Source organism: Centroberyx affinis, unplaced genomic scaffold (genome assembly GCF_046629955.1).
Source record: "Centroberyx affinis isolate AG114_WGS23_722 - 3 ecotype Tasmania unplaced genomic scaffold, CSIRO-AGI_Caff_v1 ptg001997l_1, whole genome shotgun sequence".
NCBI lineage: Eukaryota > Metazoa > Chordata > Actinopteri > Beryciformes > Berycidae > Centroberyx > Centroberyx affinis.
In genome coordinates, this window is record NW_027280341.1 from 21,679 (window position 1) to 40,856 (window position 19,178).

General features: G+C 40.2%; 1 protein-coding gene across 2 annotated transcripts in view; it reads right to left on the reverse strand.

Annotated features, from left to right (window-relative positions):
• Positions 1–483: 483 nt before the first annotated feature.
• LOC139653883 (sorting nexin-14-like) overlaps positions 484–19,178 on the reverse strand; it is a 31,908-nt gene continuing 13,213 nt past the window's right edge. The window contains exons 17-30 of one of the 2 annotated variants that reach the window (XM_071530888.1): positions 18,958–18,984; positions 17,764–17,896; positions 17,491–17,677; positions 15,553–15,636; positions 15,297–15,397; positions 14,563–14,674; positions 13,998–14,038; positions 12,388–12,507; positions 9,053–9,176; positions 8,169–8,333; positions 6,911–7,006; positions 4,256–4,347; positions 3,319–3,375; positions 484–657 (exon numbers count right to left, since the gene is read on the reverse strand). In XM_071530888.1, coding sequence (XP_071386989.1) covers positions 637–657; positions 3,319–3,375; positions 4,256–4,347; positions 6,911–7,006; positions 8,169–8,333; positions 9,053–9,176; positions 12,388–12,507; positions 13,998–14,038; positions 14,563–14,674; positions 15,297–15,397; positions 15,553–15,636; positions 17,491–17,677; positions 17,764–17,896; positions 18,958–18,984 — 1,360 coding nt within the window. In that variant the 3' untranslated portion in view covers positions 484–636. The remainder of the gene's footprint in view (positions 658–3,318; positions 3,376–4,255; positions 4,348–6,910; positions 7,007–8,168; positions 8,334–9,052; positions 9,177–12,387; positions 12,508–13,997; positions 14,039–14,562; positions 14,675–15,296; positions 15,398–15,552; positions 15,637–17,490; positions 17,678–17,763; positions 17,897–18,957; positions 18,985–19,178) is intronic. The other variant, XM_071530889.1, reaches the window with a different exon arrangement.

Below are 19,178 nucleotides of genomic sequence, written 5' to 3' on the forward strand. Positions count from 1 at the left end.
ACAGACGTGGGGAAAATAAAGCTCATTATGAGTTTGCATTAAAGTTACGAGACAATTGAAGTCCTTGGCTGACAAAGTAGTCGTTTCTGAGGATGCGATCATCTGTGTTTTTGTAATATTGACTGATGAATTTCAGGTGGCACTTTTTTTTTGGCAAGGTGTGATCTCAAAATTGTTCCTCAACGTGAGACAGATTACACAGACTAAACAGATAGAGACAGAGATAATTTTGAATACCGAGTGCCATGTAACTCTGTAACTTAGTTGAACTGTTTTGACCCCAACATGTTAAAATGTTAAGAGTATGTCATCAGTGAACAATTGGAGAGTTTGGTGTGATCACAAATGATTGATAGCAATATTCAATGATTAACTTGGGATTTTGGATATTCCAAAGCAGATGTATTATGTTCTGGAATTGAACTCTTCAACTTTAAATCATTCATTTTGAAAGAAAGCGCAACAGACACCAGACAACTGCAGTAAACTCAATAAATATACATCTTTATTAGTCAGTAATATACATTGGAATGCTGAGATAGTCCCAGAGACAGTGGAATTTGTTAAGTATTGCACTTCCATAAGCCGGGATAAGAGACAGCTGGTATATAGTGTACATCCTCTGGTTTACTCGGTTCACGGCTCCTTCGGTCCCTGCTGTGGAGAAAACACATTACCCATCAACCATCTGGCCTCATAGCTTTACATTTGTGCTGTTTGTTCACTCCTGTTTTTCACCTGCAGACGATTTTTAATTTTGGTAATTTAAAATGTGACCAAGTGCAAGACGTTCAAGTGGGGAAGCACATGCAGGGAGAGAAAAACAAAAGGGCTCCAGTTGATTTAAAGTGCATTTAGAGCCCAAACACAGCCGACAGTTTCCAGAATCTTCCTCAGACTCTGCTGGTTTTGTCCCATCTGAGTGTTTTGTGCTGCTGCTTCCTGTTGGGAACGCACCACCGCCTCACACTGGTTTCTTGACTGTTGAGGATTTTGTACTAGAATTGTAAAAATGTAAAAATGTTCCTTCCTTGCGCATTCAAAAGCCAGGTTTAAATTCAAGTCACACTCTGGTCCTGGGAAATTTAACAGCAATGACTCCACTACTGTACAAAAAAGAAGCATACTTTTTTGGGCTTGGCCCGTTTAGACCAGCACCTGGGTGGGAAATGAGCACCTGGTCATATGCAGGTAGATTTTCTCTGTCTGCTAACTCAGCCAGCCACTTTGGCAGGAAACCAGCCACTGTTTGGAGGCATTATCCTTTTCTAAGACACGACTTGGCTGGTAAAGTGCTGAATTTTGGCATTCACCAGCCGCTGTGTTCCGCAGAGCCAAGAAGTAGGTTCCTGCACCGAACCGGAGGCACGCTGAAAGTGCTGTGCAGTGGAAAAGTGTGGCAGTGACAGTTCATGTTAAATATTTGTAATCTCGACTGAGGGGCAATTTGCTTCACGGCCAGGAGTCGGTGAGAGCAAACAAACAGTACAAACTCCATGATCCCAAACCCTCAGGATCAAAGGCTGAGAGAAATACACTGAAATACTGAGGCAAAGCTTATTTACAGGATGATGAATTCATATATATGTAAGTTACAGTTAAAGATGTTCAACAAGTAAGTTCACATGATTATGCACATTTAACACAAATGAAACTTAAAAGAATAGCTGAGTGGAGACAGAATTTGTAACAAATAAAAGTGTGATAAAAAAAAATAGTAAGTATTCTTCTTCCCACTGTATTGCATCTACTGCAGATGCCTAAATATTTGGACAGAAACTGAAAAAGATGCAGTCAGTCAGCCCTTCCTGTAAACAATGTGAACTCAAACCTCTTTCAGTTGTGTTTGCTAAACAAGGATCCAAGCAGAGTAATGCTTAGGATAAAGTCGAGTGGTTCTGAGGTTTTGGGTTGAGTAACTGAACTGAATTAGGTCATTCATCTTTACAGCAGCAGTTACAGGAGCTTCCATGGGGGAGTTTTCCGCTCTATTTAGTTTCATTTATTTTATTTTATTTTGCACTGTGTTGTGGTCCAAAAGAGACAAATTCAGGTCAGTCACGGTGAGATGATTCACTATTTCTCTATCAAACTCAGAGGTGGGGACTCGAGTCACATGACTTGGACTCTAGTCACAGTTCTTAATTGCTTGAGACTTTACTTTTTTATCCTATTAAATCCATATTGCACTGAAAAGTCCTAGATACTTAGTTTTCTTTAAGATATTAAATTGATACTGGACTCTTGATTTGTTCTGACTTCACTTGCTGTTCTACATTTAGACTTGAGACTTGACATTAATGACATGGACTTGACTTGGACTTGACTTGGTAATCTACATTTAGACTTGGGACTTGACTTGAGACTTGTGCCTCAAGACTTAAGACTGACTTGGGACTTGAGCACTTGAGAAAACCCTTTTCTACAAATCTCATCTGTTCAGTACCTAATTACTTATAGGAGACAAAACTGCTCTATTATACATTTTACAACAACTCCCACAATCTCCTCTTATTCAATGATCTACTGTGCACGTTGTCGCCACTGATGCATCATGGGACGGTACAGAGTGTGTTCTGGTTTATCTGTAATGAATCGACATGTGAGCAGAGGAACAATTCCCCACTAAGCCTGTTCTAGTCATCAGGACGCTGTCAGGGATAAAACTCAATTAAAATCTATTTTAGTGCTGAGTACTGATGTCTAGAAACTATCATGCAACACTCACTCCCTCCCCCAATATACACACACACACTCACCAACACACACACACCTCCCAATCTAAATATGCACATCATATACACACACACATAAGCTCACATGCATAAGCTGAATAACTCGTTTTTAACCATATTTATACACTATTTAAATATTACGTCTCCTGTTCTTCTCAGCTTTCTTTTTCATGAGCCTGAACTGGTTTTAACCTTGTTTTGTAAAGCACTCTGGATTACGTTGTTATATGAATTGTGATATATAAATAAAATTCAACTTGATTTACATAAACGCACATGCACAAACACGTCCATTCAGAACTTTTTGTAGTTATAGTATAGATGGTTTTAGTAATAAACTTAAAAATCGATTTTATCCATGTGTGTGTAAAATCTGTAAATGAGCGAGTATGATTCCAGCGCATGAACAAAATCCTACACCAGAATAAGCATGAACACACACACACACACACACACATATATATATACACATCTGCAGCAGACTAAACACACACACTCCCATATGTCACCGAACATAACACACACCAAGCCACGTCTTTCCTGTGTTATTCCTATACATTCCCCCCCTCTGTCAGTTGTTTACCTTGCCGAGTTCAGGAAACAGCTCCTGCATGGCGATGTCCAGCAGGACGTAGGTCACCTGAGGAGACACGTGACATCACAGCACCAAGTTCAACTCACCGCTAACGGTCAGAGAGGCCGGCGTGAAGCCAAAAGGCCGTGGGTTCGATTCCCCTCTGCCCCATACAGTCCATGTGTTTGAGGAGTTTATATCCACTACAGTTTGACAGATGAAGGCCGACAACCTGCTTTTTTGATTGAAGATGCCAAAAGCTGATATTTTGTGCTGGTATTCAATATTTTTTTTAATGAAATTGATAAATTCCACAAAAAAGTATTCAGTGTTTCTCTCCAAAATTGTATTCTTGGCAGGATGGAAAAGCCTCTAAAACAGCATTTATCATTGTTTTTATTCATATTTTATTGCTCTTATTGCTGTGTTGTTTACAAAACTACTGGCCCGATTTTCATGAAACTTGGTGGAAGGGTGTAGCATGGGCCAAGGAAGAACCCATTACATTTTGGAGCGGATCCGGATCCGACTCACGAACAAGCAATAATAGCACAAACCATGGCGGAGTTCTGCGCTCTCCAAGGGCCCTTCTGGTTTATCTTGTGTGTTTTTATTCCTTCTAATGCTATTTTATTACTTGCTCTTATTACTATTATTTTTTATTACATTACTGTGAAGCACACTGAGCTGCTTGAGCATGAAATGTGCTCTATATACATACACACAGGTATATTTCACTTTACTTTACAGCATGGGGGATCTTTTTTTGGTCCCTCTGAGGTTTGTTTGTTTTTTTTGTTTTTTTTTTTGCTTCTAAATTACATCAAAGTTCAAGGCTATTCAATATTCAATACCGCGGAAAAGATTGTGATTTTTATGAAATATCGCAATATTATCAAATATCGGCCCAAGCCTATTAGATACAGTCCTCTGGTTTGGGGTTTACCTGCTTGTTGAGAAGAGGCTGCTGGAAACCATCGAAGAGAAGCCGGATGCCCTCATATTTAGCCTCTTCACCAATGCACTTCCCCACAAAGTCTGAAATGACACACACACACACACACACACACACACTTAGCAACCTCTTCAGTTTGGTGAACATGTCAGCACAATATATTTCCTCTATGAGCCAATTCATCTCTCGTAGCATCTGTCTGAATCCTTGGCAGGGTGTGTTTGGGTACAGCCGGCACTTAGCTGAGGACAATGAGGAAGGAGCGGCTTACAGGATATTATTACAACTCAGTGACTGATTAGGTGTGTTTGGATGCACACCAACATCCCAGTGTATTGCGAGGCAGACCCAGCCAAGACAGCAGCAAATAAGGAGTAGTAACAGAGCAATAAAACATTATGAAAGACAATAAAATGAAACAAAATAAAACCGTTAAATACATCATAAAAACAATAAAACAGTCAGTTAAAACAGAGTCACAGAGACAAGGAGCAGTGAGGAAACGACCTAAATAATCAAGAATTGATCCGATTGACTTGGATACCATATGCTGCGTTTAAAGCTGCAATATGCAACTTTTTGGAAATTAAAATAACAATAAATAGGATATATTCTACTTTATCAGTGTGTGTTCGTGCCTAAATCTCCCAGTTTGCCTGAAAATGGCTATTCGGTGATGTTGGGACGTTTTGGGGTGTAAACCATTTCCTGTGGGTGTGTCTTGTGGGTGTGGCCTGCGGTCCCAGCAACAACAACAACAACAACAATGGAGGAAAGCAGGAAGAAAAGAAACGACAGCGAAGCTAAACTAAATTCAGAAACACGGTGAGCATCGGCGGTGGAGGCTTTGCGCTGCCGGTGACCTCAGCCTCAGGAGACATGACATCATCAAGGTGACTGACAGGTGTCTGGGGCAGGGACTTGACCAACTGAAGGGGAGGAGGAGGGCGGGACTAACAGAGGAAAGTTGCGTATTGCAGCTTTAACCTTTTCATTTTCTAGAGGAGTTGCTGAGCCTGCAAGCTCTTTTTCCAATAATCTGTCTTCATACTGATATTCAGACAAATATTTTTATTCATACTTTATATAACAGGGAGTTTAGCCAAGCAAGCAACTAACTGAACTAAACTGGTTGTTATTCCAACTCTTGTAGCGATCTTTCTTGTTTTCTCCTGGTTTATATTCTTATTTACGTGCACTACTTTGGAGGAAACGTTTTCGTCAGTACACATATATTGGTAGCAGTTGTATAAAAGCCATAGTATCCTTCAGGACATTCTTTACTGTGATTACAGGGACTTTGTTCACTCACATGCTGTACAGAAACTTATCTTTTAGTTCTGTATAAAGGATTGTTTTTCACTTGCTTGGAAAGAAAATGTTTATCATGCACACAAGATACTAGAAACTGGAAGTGTATTTCTGAAAGGACAAGTGGTGAAATGGGGACCACAAAGACGCAGGTTTGAATCCGCAGACCAGCTGGGGGAATCTAAGCTGGGGGAAGTGAAAAGAGGAATAATCTCCCAATCTTGTCCAAGGGAGATCTGATAAATACTGTGAAGTAGTCGCACACATCCAAAAACCTTCAAGGAGGTGCTGGACCAATAGAAGACAGCATGAAAGAAAGAGGAAGGTCCGCACACTGTAGCTCCCTTTAGTTATTTCAATTAAACAGGGGAGACCTGGCCATGAAATGGCAGCAGAGGCGACAAAATAAAGCATACAGTAGAAAATACAAAATTAGTAAAAAAATATGTACAAAAAATAAATAAACAAAAAACACAATTTAGATGAGAAACAGGAGCACACATCTTGCATAAATGCTAGAGGAAGTTTATCTGTGGTTGGTAAATCAGTTTGTACTGTCAGCTAATTTGATAAGTTACCAACCCTCATCTGGAGTTTCTCTTTTATTCAGAAAAACACAAAATGGCTAACAGTGAAAGCGTCTGATGAGTTTTGGGATCCATAAAAAAAAGTATCTTGTCCTGGAGTTCTTAGCCGACTAGCCTGGTTATATCAGAGTGTGTTCTCAGTGAGCTAGTCTGATTTAATAAGACTGATAATAATAATAATAATAATAATAATAATCATACTATAAAGAAAGGAATCTCTGTCTGTGTGTGTGTGTGTCTGTCGCATATCTCGAGAACCGTTCGTCCGATCGACTTCACACGTGGCGGGTATATTGCTGGGGACCCAAGGAAGTGCAGTGTCGGATTTGGTGCAATTTGGATACGCGACACGTTCAATATTAATAAACTTTGAATAAACAAGCGAACAGCGCTCTGTGCAGCAGCGGTGCAAACGGGCACTGCGCTAGCAATAATAATAAAAGGATTTAGGGTTTCTGGGGAAATAAAAGTCAAGTCTACAGAGAGGTTCAAATGCTCATTTGTTCCGAGAAACTGTGGAATGATCGTAATGAATTTTTGCTTGATCCGTCCGCTTCGTATCAACATGGACGGTTGTGAATATGCATGTGCCCTATGTGTTTTTTTGTATTCCGCATTTATGCTTGGTACGAGCACTGCTTGCGATGTTTCTGTGATAAAGAAATTTCTCACAGTGGCATTAATAAAGTACTACTACTACGACATAAACAAGGTCATGGATGATGAGATGGTCGGTGTTGAAACTGACCTGGTAAATACTTCATCATCTCCTCAAACGTCTGCTTGGCTCTGATTTGTTTGTCCTCTGTCGTTCGCTCCTCGCAGGTCTCACAGAACACAGCATCTGCAGGCGGAAACGACAATATAAAGAACGCAGGTAGAGAGAAAAACCATCATATGTCAGTCTCTTCATAACTTTTATTTTATTCCTCCTAGTTACCGCTGCTGCCTCTTTCCTTCTCTCTCTCTCTCTCCCCGTCTTTCACCCATGGAAAGGAGGAGCAGACAGTCGGGCTGAACGATTTTGAAAAAATATCTAATTGCGATTATTTTGACTGATATTGCAATTGCGATATGATTTACGATATTAGAGGGAATGATAATTTTTACATCATTATTCTCATTTTCATTGAAAATATATTATGTATCATATTAAAATGATTATGGTGTGATTTTTGCGGGGATCTGTACCAAACAAAGATGTTTTCTTAAGTCTGTAGAATATGATGTGTAGGCCAGGACATCTCTACAGCACCACAATATTTCATTTAAAATGGTATTTTGACACATTTCACCTTTAACAAATATTGCGCCTCCTGCAATTTGAAAATTGCAGTAGGCCATATTGCGATTTCGATAAAAATTTGTATTAATTGTTCAGCCCTAATTTACATTAATATTAATATTTAAATGTTATTAGAGGTACTCAAGTATACTGTTTGTGAGCTGTCACACATGAATACCATAACCAGGACAGGAAACTTTTTTTTGGCTGGTACATCTCAGAATCCACCAGCCACTTTCACTATTTTACCAGCCAACTTGGTTTTTAGAATAGATTAGGACATCCAAATGATGCACGGTTACCTGCCAAAGTAGCTGACAGAGTTGACTAATCACAGCCGAAATTAACCAGCATTTAGCAGGTGGCTGGTGATGTTAATGTCCCACCCTGGCTATAACCCAACTACAATAACCCTGACAAAAAAGCGAAATGTCCTGGCTTTCACAGCAGCAAAGGGTAAATTATGAGCCTGAATGTCTTGTGATGACTGGGAGAAGCAGACAAAGCCTTGGTGGAGTCAGGGGAAGGAAACAGGGAGGTGGAGCAGAAGAAGGCGAAGACAAACATGTTTTCCTACCGAGATCCCTATCTTTGGAACCAACTTCCTTTACTTGCAATCAAGGAAGCTTTGGAAATCTTCAAATCCAAGTACAAGAGGGAGCACACACACACACACACACACACACACACACACAAACCCACCCACACACACCCTTCCTACCTCTGAGCTGGGTGATGAGGGAGACCATGCGGTGCTCCTGAAGGATCTGGTCCAGTTTGGACTGCATGTACTGGTCCATGTAGGCTTCAAACGTGTTCTTGAAGAGGATTCTCCCGGCGGCCATGATGTGATGCAGCCAGTCCGGCATGTGGAAAACCACTCGGCCTGTCGGTCAAAACACCAGTGAGACCGAGGCTGCTTGAACTCTGGACAAATAGCTAGCGCTCTTGAAAAACGAAGCTTGTGTCTGTATCTGAATCAACAGTCGCCCATGAACATGTTACAAGCAGCTAGGAATTCACCATAGTGTGCTCACAATAAAAACACCTAACACAGTGATTCTCAACCTTTTTCATATCAAGGACCCCTAATTTAGTCCACATTAGGGCCACGGACCCCCATTTGATGAGATTCTGTCTCTCAAACCCAAATCTGAGACTATTTGTATTGTTAGATATGATTTTGTCCAGAATTCCTTAACTATCTATATTGTAGGTAGAGAGATAACAGAGAAACTATGATCAAAACAGTCATTCCTCTACATTCTCTAACTGTGTTAACTTCTTGTAAATGACATAATGCTGAAGTTTAACAATTCATCAATTTACTGGGGACCCCCTGGAACACCCTGAAGGACCCCTGGTGGTCCCCGGACCCCGCGAACCACTGACCTAACAATATATGAATTTCAAGTGCAAAACTGGATCCCTATTGGACTATTTTGGGATACTGGACAAAAAGGACAGGGCAAAAAGCGACAAGTCCCTTACAAGAAATCTAGTTAGGCTGAAGAGTTCTAACACCACCATACTGCATCATATTGCAGTATAGTTTAATAATAATCCCTTCCTAGAGGATCTCTTGGCATTGTCACCGCTACTTACCGACATACGTCATGTAGTCGTACATGCCGTTAAGACTCATCATTTCCATGAAGTAGTTCTCGTTGTGTCTCCTCTCTGAGCTCTCCGACAGGTTAGCGTTGTTCTTGAACAGGTTATTGAAGAGCTGCAGATTAAAGAGAGATTTATAGTTATGCTCTCAGAAAAATTAAATATCACAGAATACAGGAATCTTGGAATTCAATTTGAATTGTGCAACTGAATAGTTTCAATCCAAAACATCCATAAAATGATTGCTGACATGAAAAGGTTATAAGTCACTATTAAAGGTATGAATTATCTTAAAGATCCAGTGCAATGATTTGTTTGATGTTGATTTCTAACACAATGAGCATCATTGTTTCCCTGTTTTTGATGTTTAGATGGTGCAAAGCCTGTAGGACTGAGTGAGAGCCGAACCTTCCACTGAAGTTAGACAATATTTCTATCTTTGGGGAACAAATGTGGAATGTTGGATGTACTCTCTGACAGACTGCGGGTCATCCGATTAACTATGCATACTGTCGACCAATCAGAGCATTCATTAAAACCTGGGTGTAGGTGATTTACACGAAGAAGTAGATCAGAATTTGTTTGATTGTGTTGACAACCCGGGGAAGGGTTTTTCAAAGGGTGTTAGTCAAATTTTCACAGCGCTCACAGTTCTATTAATTTGGGTTACTTTACACTAACAGGTCCTTGGTTAAATTATACCATGAAATTAAGAAATACAATTCTTATTGCACTGAACATTTAAGCTATTCGCTCACAAAACAGTCATGCTTTAGATGGCAGAATCAATTGGGTTTATTAAATATAGACTGATGAATTTAGGGCAGCAGTTTTTATATCTATGTGCGCTTTTCCAGCACCGATTTGTTCACGTTCATACAGTTATATAAATTCACACCCTGGTGCAACCATAGTCTTTTGTTTGCCACTGAGCAGCAGTTGGGGCTTGAGTGCCTTGCTCAAGGGCACTTCAACAATAACTGTTGAAGGAGTTGGGTATCAAGGGTACTTTGACGCTAATTAATCAGGGAGAGGAGAGCATTACTCATTCACTTTCCCAGCGAGTTTATGGAGTCGAAAAGGCAAGGTCACAAGGTGATCATCCCCAAACTCATCAAAACAGTGTTGGGACTGATATCGCAGGGTTACCCCTAAAGCCTGAATATATTTGGTAACTTTTCCCCACAGTAGAGAATTGTGAAACACGATTTTACTTGACAGTGTTCCAACAATATCAGCCACAAGCCAAATGCTGGAAAACTGTAGCTGGCAAGTTTGTCTACTCTACAAACTTTGGCAGCTAACCAACCATAATTACAAGACTAATTCTATTATAAAAAATAGTTGGCATCATAGTGAAAGTGGTTGTTGAATGTGGGATTTACAAGCCACTGTGGTGTGTTGACAACAATGGTAGTTTCCTGTCCATGGAGAACTAGAAGTAGCAGTTGTATGTCTCCGCCAATAAACTTTGTTTTATCATTGCAAGGACAGTCTTTATTTGTGGAACATATATAATTCATGTGATTATTAGGTCAACTTAAAGGATTTTGGTGTCTGCAAAAGTAAGTGACAGCACTTCCACCATTTTCGTAAAATGACCCAAGATCGTTTTCTCAGCTACAGTGGTAAGCAAAACATTATGATGTCACAGTGAAGTTGACCTTTGAACTTTTGGATATAAAATGTCATCACGTCATCATTTTATCCTATTAGACATTTGTGTGAAATTTTGTCATAATTAGCGTATGAATTCTTGAGTTGGCCAAAAAAGTATTTTGTGAGGTCACAGTGACCTTGACCTTTGACCACCAAATTCTAATCAGTTCATCCTTGAGTCCAAGTGGACGTTTGTGCCAGATGTAATGAAAAAAGTCTTTTGTGAGGTCACAGTGACCTTGACCTTTGACCACCAAATTCTAATCAGTTCATCCTTGAGTCCAAGTGGACGTTTGTGCCAGATGTAATGAAATTCCTTCCAGGCGTTCCTGAGATATCGCGTTCATGAGAATGGGACGGACGTGAGATCACAGTGACCTTGACCTTGACCTTTGACCACCAAATTCTAATCACTTCATGCTTGAGTCCAAGTGGACGTTTGTGCCAAATTTGAGGAAATTCCCTCAAGGCGTTCCTGAGATATCACGTTCACGAGAATGGGACGGACGTACGGACAACCCGAAAACATAATGCCTCCGGCCACAGCTGTCGCCGGTGCGGAGGCATAAAAACATGAGGATTTATTGTACTAACATACAGTACATGACATATCCTCCTGACACGAGGAGGACAGAGGAAGTCAAAACATCCTTTTCCCTCAAACCTGATAAGATGGGATTGAGTGGAATTCTATAGGGTGACGGTACAGATCCAGACAGAAAAAAACAACTCTTCAAACACAGTGTGAAATCAAATATACAGGAATCTGTCTTGGTGACACTGGTGCTGAAAAATACTGACAAGATATGGAATATACTGACACTGACAGCAGATTTGGAGTTTTGATATAAAACTTCACTCATTCACTGACACAATGGATCTTTTTTTCCACTTCGTTTTTTTCTTTTTGGTGGCCTCACACATGCTATGGAGCCTGAATGAAACAAAAGTCCAAGGCTCTCTTCTTTGAAAACTTTAAAAAGCCTTTATTTTATGGCTCAGCTAGACACTTTTACAAACATTTACAACACTCTAGCATGTTTTGGCATTGGCCTTCATCAGGGCGCTTCAAACAATTCATGTTCAAAAACATAATGCTTTTTAAAGTTTTTGTTAGAAGAGTGCCTTGGACTTTTGTTTTCATTCAGTTACATACTAAAAAGCAAAGAGCACCTTCTTTTGAAGGTTTTTTGATGCTTTCCACCATTTTTGTAGCACTCTGTTTTTCTTCTTGGTTCCATTCTGTGGAGCCTGTTTGATACAGAGCCATTGTTTTGTTTTGTTTTGCTTTGATTTGATCTGATTAGGTTTGATTGGCTCATGGTCAGAGACTGTGTACGGTGGCCAGCAGGGACAAAGTTTGGAACAGGCAAAGACAAAAGACTGAATATAACCGAGGCATTCAAAATATTAATGTCTCAAAAATTGTTGTGATGATTTACCCGCCAGAGAAATATCTGACTGGCATTTGCCGCTTAGTGGATGTTAATTTCAGATGCTGCATATCACTCTTATTTTATACATTCAACATGCTATATCTGTGTGTGTGTTTGAGTGGCAATATAAGACACTCTGGCAGGTAACCAACCATCATTTGAAGCTCCTATTCTCTCCTACGCACCAAGCTAATCTAGTGAAAAGTGAGTGTCTAGTGAATTGTCTGGTACCTTCTTGTTGTTCTCGGCAGTCGGGCTGAGGATGGTCAGCTCCGGGCGGCTGGGTTTGGGTTTGGGCGACTCGCAGGAATTGAAGAAGGACTGGATGAACGGCTCCAGGTTCTGTCCTTTCTGGAAGGCAGAGGTCAGAGGTCAGAGGTCAGAGGTCAGCACAGCCAGTTGTACATTGTGTATTGTATAATATCCTCATCCTGTTCAACTAGGGTGAGTGCTGACGTAGAAAAACACTGGATGTAAGAGGAGGGGTGATAATGGGGATATGGGGGTGTCATGTGGGAACCTGGGAGAGAGGAAATCCAAGAAACATGTGCAGTGCTGAGAGAAAGAAAGAGAGAGAGAGAGAAAGAGGTAAAGAGAGAAATAAAGAGAGAGAGATAAAGGGGGAAAGGGAGAGAGAAAGACAGAAGAAAGAAAGAAAGAAAGAAAGAAAGCAAACTGATGCGTCCCAACCCCAATAATGTGATACTCTCTTTATCCTCATGGTGGAAGGTCAAAGGTCAGGTTCAGCTACAGAACAGCGACCCTGCAGCTGGTAGGGATTCAGTGTCTTGCGCAAGGATACTTCAGACTTTGTACAATGTTTTATTGTCCTACAAAGTCAGTTGTATCTGCACATGCGGTGACTGTGTGAATCATTGCCTTCCAACACAAAACTGTGGATGCGACTCATTATGCACAGTGCGAGGATTTCAATATCTCCAAAAACGGGAATTTAACTTTTAAAAGGGACATTATCTCCTTGGTGGTATATTTGGGGTAACTGCAAAAAAGCGGGGAATCTGCACACCAAAACATGTAGCACAGGTGCAATAGAGAAAAACTGTATGCCGCTAGCTATTTCTTGCATGGAGCTTTTGTTCTGACATTTTGGTAGATTTGGGGTGCCATTTATTTACAGCTTGGGACTCTGTAGCTCCCGAACAAGGACATCAGTTTCCTCTAGGGAGAAGTTTTTTTATCCTCCTCCTCCTCATCTATTATGATACTGTCAGGGAGCGGCGGGGAACACACTCTTTTTAAAAGGAAGGAGAGGAGCCGCTTTTAAAAGGAAGGAGAGGAGCCGATCTGATTGGCAATGACCAACGGCAGCCCCTAACACATCTACTGATAGTTTATTCCTCCTAATCCAACCACAGCTGCAGTGTAGCCAAAACCACTGGTCACGAAATTACCAAAAATATGCACCAGTGCCTGTGTGCTTGTGCCTTGATTCATAAAAGTAAGGCCCAACATCTAAATTTACATTTCCACTGCAACACCACTTGCTCCTGTCATACCCAGGAGATACTAAATATACAGTGTGTTTCAAAAGCAGTTATACAATTTCTAACAATAATAATGAAAAACAAAGCTGCATAATTGTAGTTATTTTTAACTTATTTAGTCATTTTAACAAAATAACTGAATTCAACAATTATTCAATAGTCAATAGTCCACATAGGTGTATCTGGAAACAGGAAAAATATTTAATAATACAGTGAGTATTAATAATGTATATAAAACATGAATGCCTACTTTTGAAACACCAGGTATATGAGATTTCCTGGATTCTTTTAGCAGCATTTGTATTATAGCAACATTTCAGTCCAGGAGGGCCTCACCTCTTTTATCAGTTTCCCTGGTACAGACTTGAAAATCTTTCCTGGAAAAGAAAAAGGGGTTGGTTTACAAATCATCCAAGCAGTAAAACTTATCTAATAACAGGCCTCACAAATCACAGTCTGTCTGACAAGAGATTACGAGAGCAAAACTGGTGATATTACTTCTTGGGATGTGAGAAGACAGAGGGAGCAGACTCTCATTCAGCAAGCAAGGATTAGATGATAGACAGAGCAAGTTCATTCATGAACTGAGCAGTTTTTTTTTTCCTATGGAGAAATCACAAACTGAAAATGCACACTGCCACCTAGTGTGGAGTGCACTGACATTCATGTTTGACTCTGGCCAACCTTGTAAATACTTACAATCCACTGACTTTGATAAGATGAATATTTATGATTTAAGTATGTGCTTTGTATACAGCCATACTCAATTTAGAAGTTTTGGGGGGAATTTTTGAGCACTCCGATTGCCATATTTCACACAGCGTACACAGACAGACATACATGTCATCATGAAATAATGATTAGGACAAATGTATAGAGTGTACAAGCAATCGGTACGCACCTAGATTGACATCAGGCAGCATCTTGTCCAGGAACTGAGACTCCACACTGTGAGGAGACAGGAAGTCAGCGAGCAGCTGGCTGTTACTGAGCTCTGGATGCTGCAGGAGCCTCTGGACAGGGACACACACACACACACACACACGTTAGTACATTTACATTTCAGATATTTTGCTGATGTTCTTATCCAGAGCGACTTTAAAGCTTAAATTATCACACAAGTACAAACACATGCAGATGGTCCGTACATTCGGTAGCTACCACAAATATTCTGAATATAGAACTCAGACATGCTTTCTCCCATCATCCATGAAATTGTTGAATTTTTGTATTTTTTTTGTATCTGTTTGTTATCGCAAATTGTTATAAATTGTTATAACACAGTAGTGATTCAACCTATATCCAGTTCATGAAAGCTTTTATATTGTCTGTTCTTAACACTGGTAACACTGGTGTCTGGTAGCTCTTTCCTGGGAAAAGTGAATGTGTTTTACATTTCCGGTTTGTTTGGAATAAAAGAAGAAGAAGAACTGGGTAGTTAGCATGAGCAGCGATAGCCACCATGGCTGAACAGACAAAGAAAAGAGAAACTCAAACTGCATCAACAGAAAATCCGAGCTCCGCCCACACTGTTTGATTGACAGGTGATCTCTGGGATGTGCAGTGCAAAAAAACAAGAAACTCACACATTTTGTAGACACCACACATATACCTACTATTATCCAGTGCAAATACCTTTAAATATTCCTCAAATTCTTCCCTTTTTGATGTAAGGAATTCATAGTTCTTTGGTCCAATGATTCTTTTGGATGGAAGCTGTGCGTCCGCAAATGAGCCTGCAAAAAGAGGTGAAATTAAAAATTCACAAGTAGCTCATTAAGACAAAATAAGGACGCAACAGATTGGTTTCCATTTTTTTAAACATTTGCAAACTTTTCCAAACAAAGTTGGCTTTTTTATTCAAATAAGTTAGGAAAAGGCTTCGCATTACCATGGAACTCAGTGAGTTTTGATTCTAGTACGTAGAACTCAAGGTATCTTCTGAAGACCGACCACTTTTCAGTTTCATGACCAACTGCAAGAAGAGAAGAAAATGAACACAAGATCTCAGAATGACATAAAAACTGGTTCAACACATTTCCCTTCATCAAAACATCTATGACCATTCTGGTGTATAGGGAGCTGAAATTAATATCATGTTTTCATTAAGGATGCTCACATTCTTCTCAGCTTCAAAAGCAATTTATTCAGTTTGAAAGTTAATAAGTCAGAGCTTTGTGGTTTTGAACATAGAGGATTATTTATTGCGTCCCTGGATCTGATGCTGTATTCAGGTCATATGGGAATAACCATAGGTACGACTACGATGGTTCAAAGCAACAACTTGGAAGTGTTCATGCATTTAAACGCCAACTCATTTGAAGCCGTTAAACTAGCTTGAACTTGTCAAGACGCTGTGATTGAAGTTTTCTGTTTACTTGGGTTGCTCTAATTGCCTGTTTTGTCTGTTTGTTAGCAATATATCTAAAAAATAATGAATGGATTTGGATGTACTTTGGTGGATCCTTTGCCCATGGATCAGTTGATTAGATTCTGGTGAGGATGCAGACCTGGGTTTTCCGCCATTAGACGATTAGCATTTATGCTGCGTTCTAGCGCTGGTGGGAATGTCCAACATCCAGGACGCTAAATATAGCATTCATGTGCTATTTTGTTGGAAAATCAAACCCAGATGACAAACGATAAAGAAACATAAACTGTTATGGAAGCTGCAGCTTTGCAAGTTGGAGAATTGTTCAGGGGTTTGCACTCTATTGACTCACTCTATTGATTTCTCTGACTTCATTTCAGTTTGAAATAAAGTCAGAGAAATCACCCTCCAACACAAAACCCTGCGTTCCCGAGTAGTATTTACCACCTGAAAGCTGATGTGAAAAGTATTTTCTAATAGTATTTACCACCTGAAAGCTGATATGAAAAGTATTTTCTAGTAGTATTTACCACCTGAAAGCTGATGTGAAAAGTATTTTCTAATAGTATTTACCACCTGAAAGCTGATGTGAAAAGTATTTTCTAGTAGTATTTACCACCTTAAAGCTGATATGAAAAGTATTTTCTAATAGTATTTACCACCTGAAAGCTGATATGAAAAGTATTTTCTAGTAGTATTTACCACCTGAAAGCTGATGTGAAAAGTATTTTCTAGTAGTATTTACCACCTGAAAGCTGATATGAAAAGTATTTTCTAGTAGTATTTACCACCTGAAAGCTGATATGAAAAGTATTTTCTAGTAGTATTTACCACCTGAAAGCTGATATGAAAAGTATTTTCTAGTAGTATTTACCACCTGAAAGCTGCTATGAAAAGTATTTTCTAGTAGTATTTACCACCTGAAAGCTGAGTGAACAGTATTTTCTAGTAGTATTTACCACCTGAAAGCTGATTTGAAAAGTATTTTCTACTCGTATTTACCACCTGAAAGCTGATATGAAAAGCATTTTCTAGTAGTATTTACCACCTGAAAGCTGATATGAAAAGTATTTTCTAGTAGTATTTACCACCTGAAAGCTCATGTGAACAGTATTTTCTAGTCGTATTTTCCACCTGAAAGCTCATATGAACAGTATTTTCTAGTAGTATTTACCACCTGAAAGCTGATACGAAAAGTATTTTCTACTCGTATTTACTACCTGAAAGCTGATGTGAACAGTATTTTCTAGTAGTATTTACCACCTGAAAAGCTGAGTGAACAGTATTTTCTATTTGTATTTTCCACCTGAAAGCTCACATGATAGCAAGCTCATATTTACTGTCTTTCCCATATGAAATGAATGCAGCACAACATCAATGTAAATCTACGCTCACATTACTAACACACCAGATGTGTCCAGGGATGCAGCCTTGTGTTTTCCCTCCCTGCTCACTCACCTTCCTTCCTGTCGTTGCGTTCCACGTCGATGCAGAAGACGGGGACCCGCTCCCTCTTGACCTCGTCGTCGTAGAAGTCGATGTAGGGGATGGTGATGCCCCAGGCGGACAGGTTCCTCAGGGTGCCGGGGGTGCTGGCCGGCTCGGCGGGGGAGTCGTCCTCCACCACCACCATCGCCTCCTCCACCTGCGTAAACCCCGCATGAGAATGACTGTATGGACAACAGGTGGTGATTCAGTTTTTTTTTTTTAATGGTTACAAGAAACACTCACCAAATCCTCGTCGACGTCGTTCATGGCGCTGGGCGGCAGTATGGCTCCCTCCATGGTCGTGCTCTTGAACACTCCCTTGATTTTGCTCCCAATTCTGCTGATCCCGAACGACTCCCCTCGTTTTGACGTGTTTCTACGGTGAACAAAGAAATACGCTGGTACATATAGTTGTAAAAATCCCCCCCCCCCCCCCCCCCCATTATGCATCTATCCTACATTAATACTGCACTGTCCACTAAATCACATCCTCTCTCTATTCGCTCCAGCTGTTCTCAAAAAATCCCTTCTATCTCTCCCATCAGCTTTACTTCTTTTCCTAGCACTTCTCTTTCAGGATCATAACAGCATCACCTAAAGGCCTACAGCGTTATGTAAATGCAGCCTATTCTCCCACTCACTTTTACTTGCCAGATCATTCTTTGCGTCACCTGACAGCTGAAATAGTCTAGAAAATGTTCGGAATTTTCCTAACCAAATCCTCTTCGCACAATGCAGCAGCAGTGCAGCAGGCATGCAGCAAAAAGAGGAACTTCTATGACAGCTACATCAGTACACACAGCGTCGGGAAACCAGCCTCTATGATATGCTATGAGCGACTGGGTCAGAGGACATTTCAGCTACAGAGGCCGAAAAGTCTTGTTTTCAAGCCATAAAAGCAAAAGGCAAAGCAGTATTATTATTCCAGTATTCTGCAAGGTGATATATTGCCGCTTCACCGGATGTTTTTGTTGGATCTCTGCTCTAATTAGCTAGCTTGCTTGTCTCTGTAGTGAAAATGTGAGTTTATTGTTTGTGTCAAGGGGACAGTAGTAGTGTGTGTGTGTGTGTGTGTAGGCGGTGGGGGGGTCAATGTTATCGCAAGTCCTGCTGGTCTTCAGTCGAGGTCCATTAAGTTCATAGATTACTTTAGTGAATTTATCCATAATCTAAAATATGAGGTTAAAATCAAATGCAAGCATTAGCATAAAATGTATACAAAGACACAAGCCCAACGGTGCCGCTGCACCTCAAAAGCTTAAAAAGAATCATTTGGTTACTGTTAAAAATTTATTGGTAAACATATTTTACTTACTCAAGCAACATTTGATTTGCTGCATAGCTTGCAGTGATGCACCTACATGCACATATGGTTGCGGATCTTGCATGCAGCAGACTCTGGGCAGCCAGGTGACATGCCAGCAAAAACCTACTTACCTCATTTCTTCCAAATTGAGGCTATTTCTGGAATAATACGCACAAGGAGTTTTAGGCTGCTGGGTAACTAAACATGACAGCTGGTTGTAAAACTGACCTTTAAAGGGATAGGAGAGAAACTTGCAGTTGTGGGAGGCATATTCTGGCTAGTACTTACAGCTAACAGTGTACACAAAGGCTTTTTATTGTACAGTAATCAATCAGTATTTTTTCAGTATATT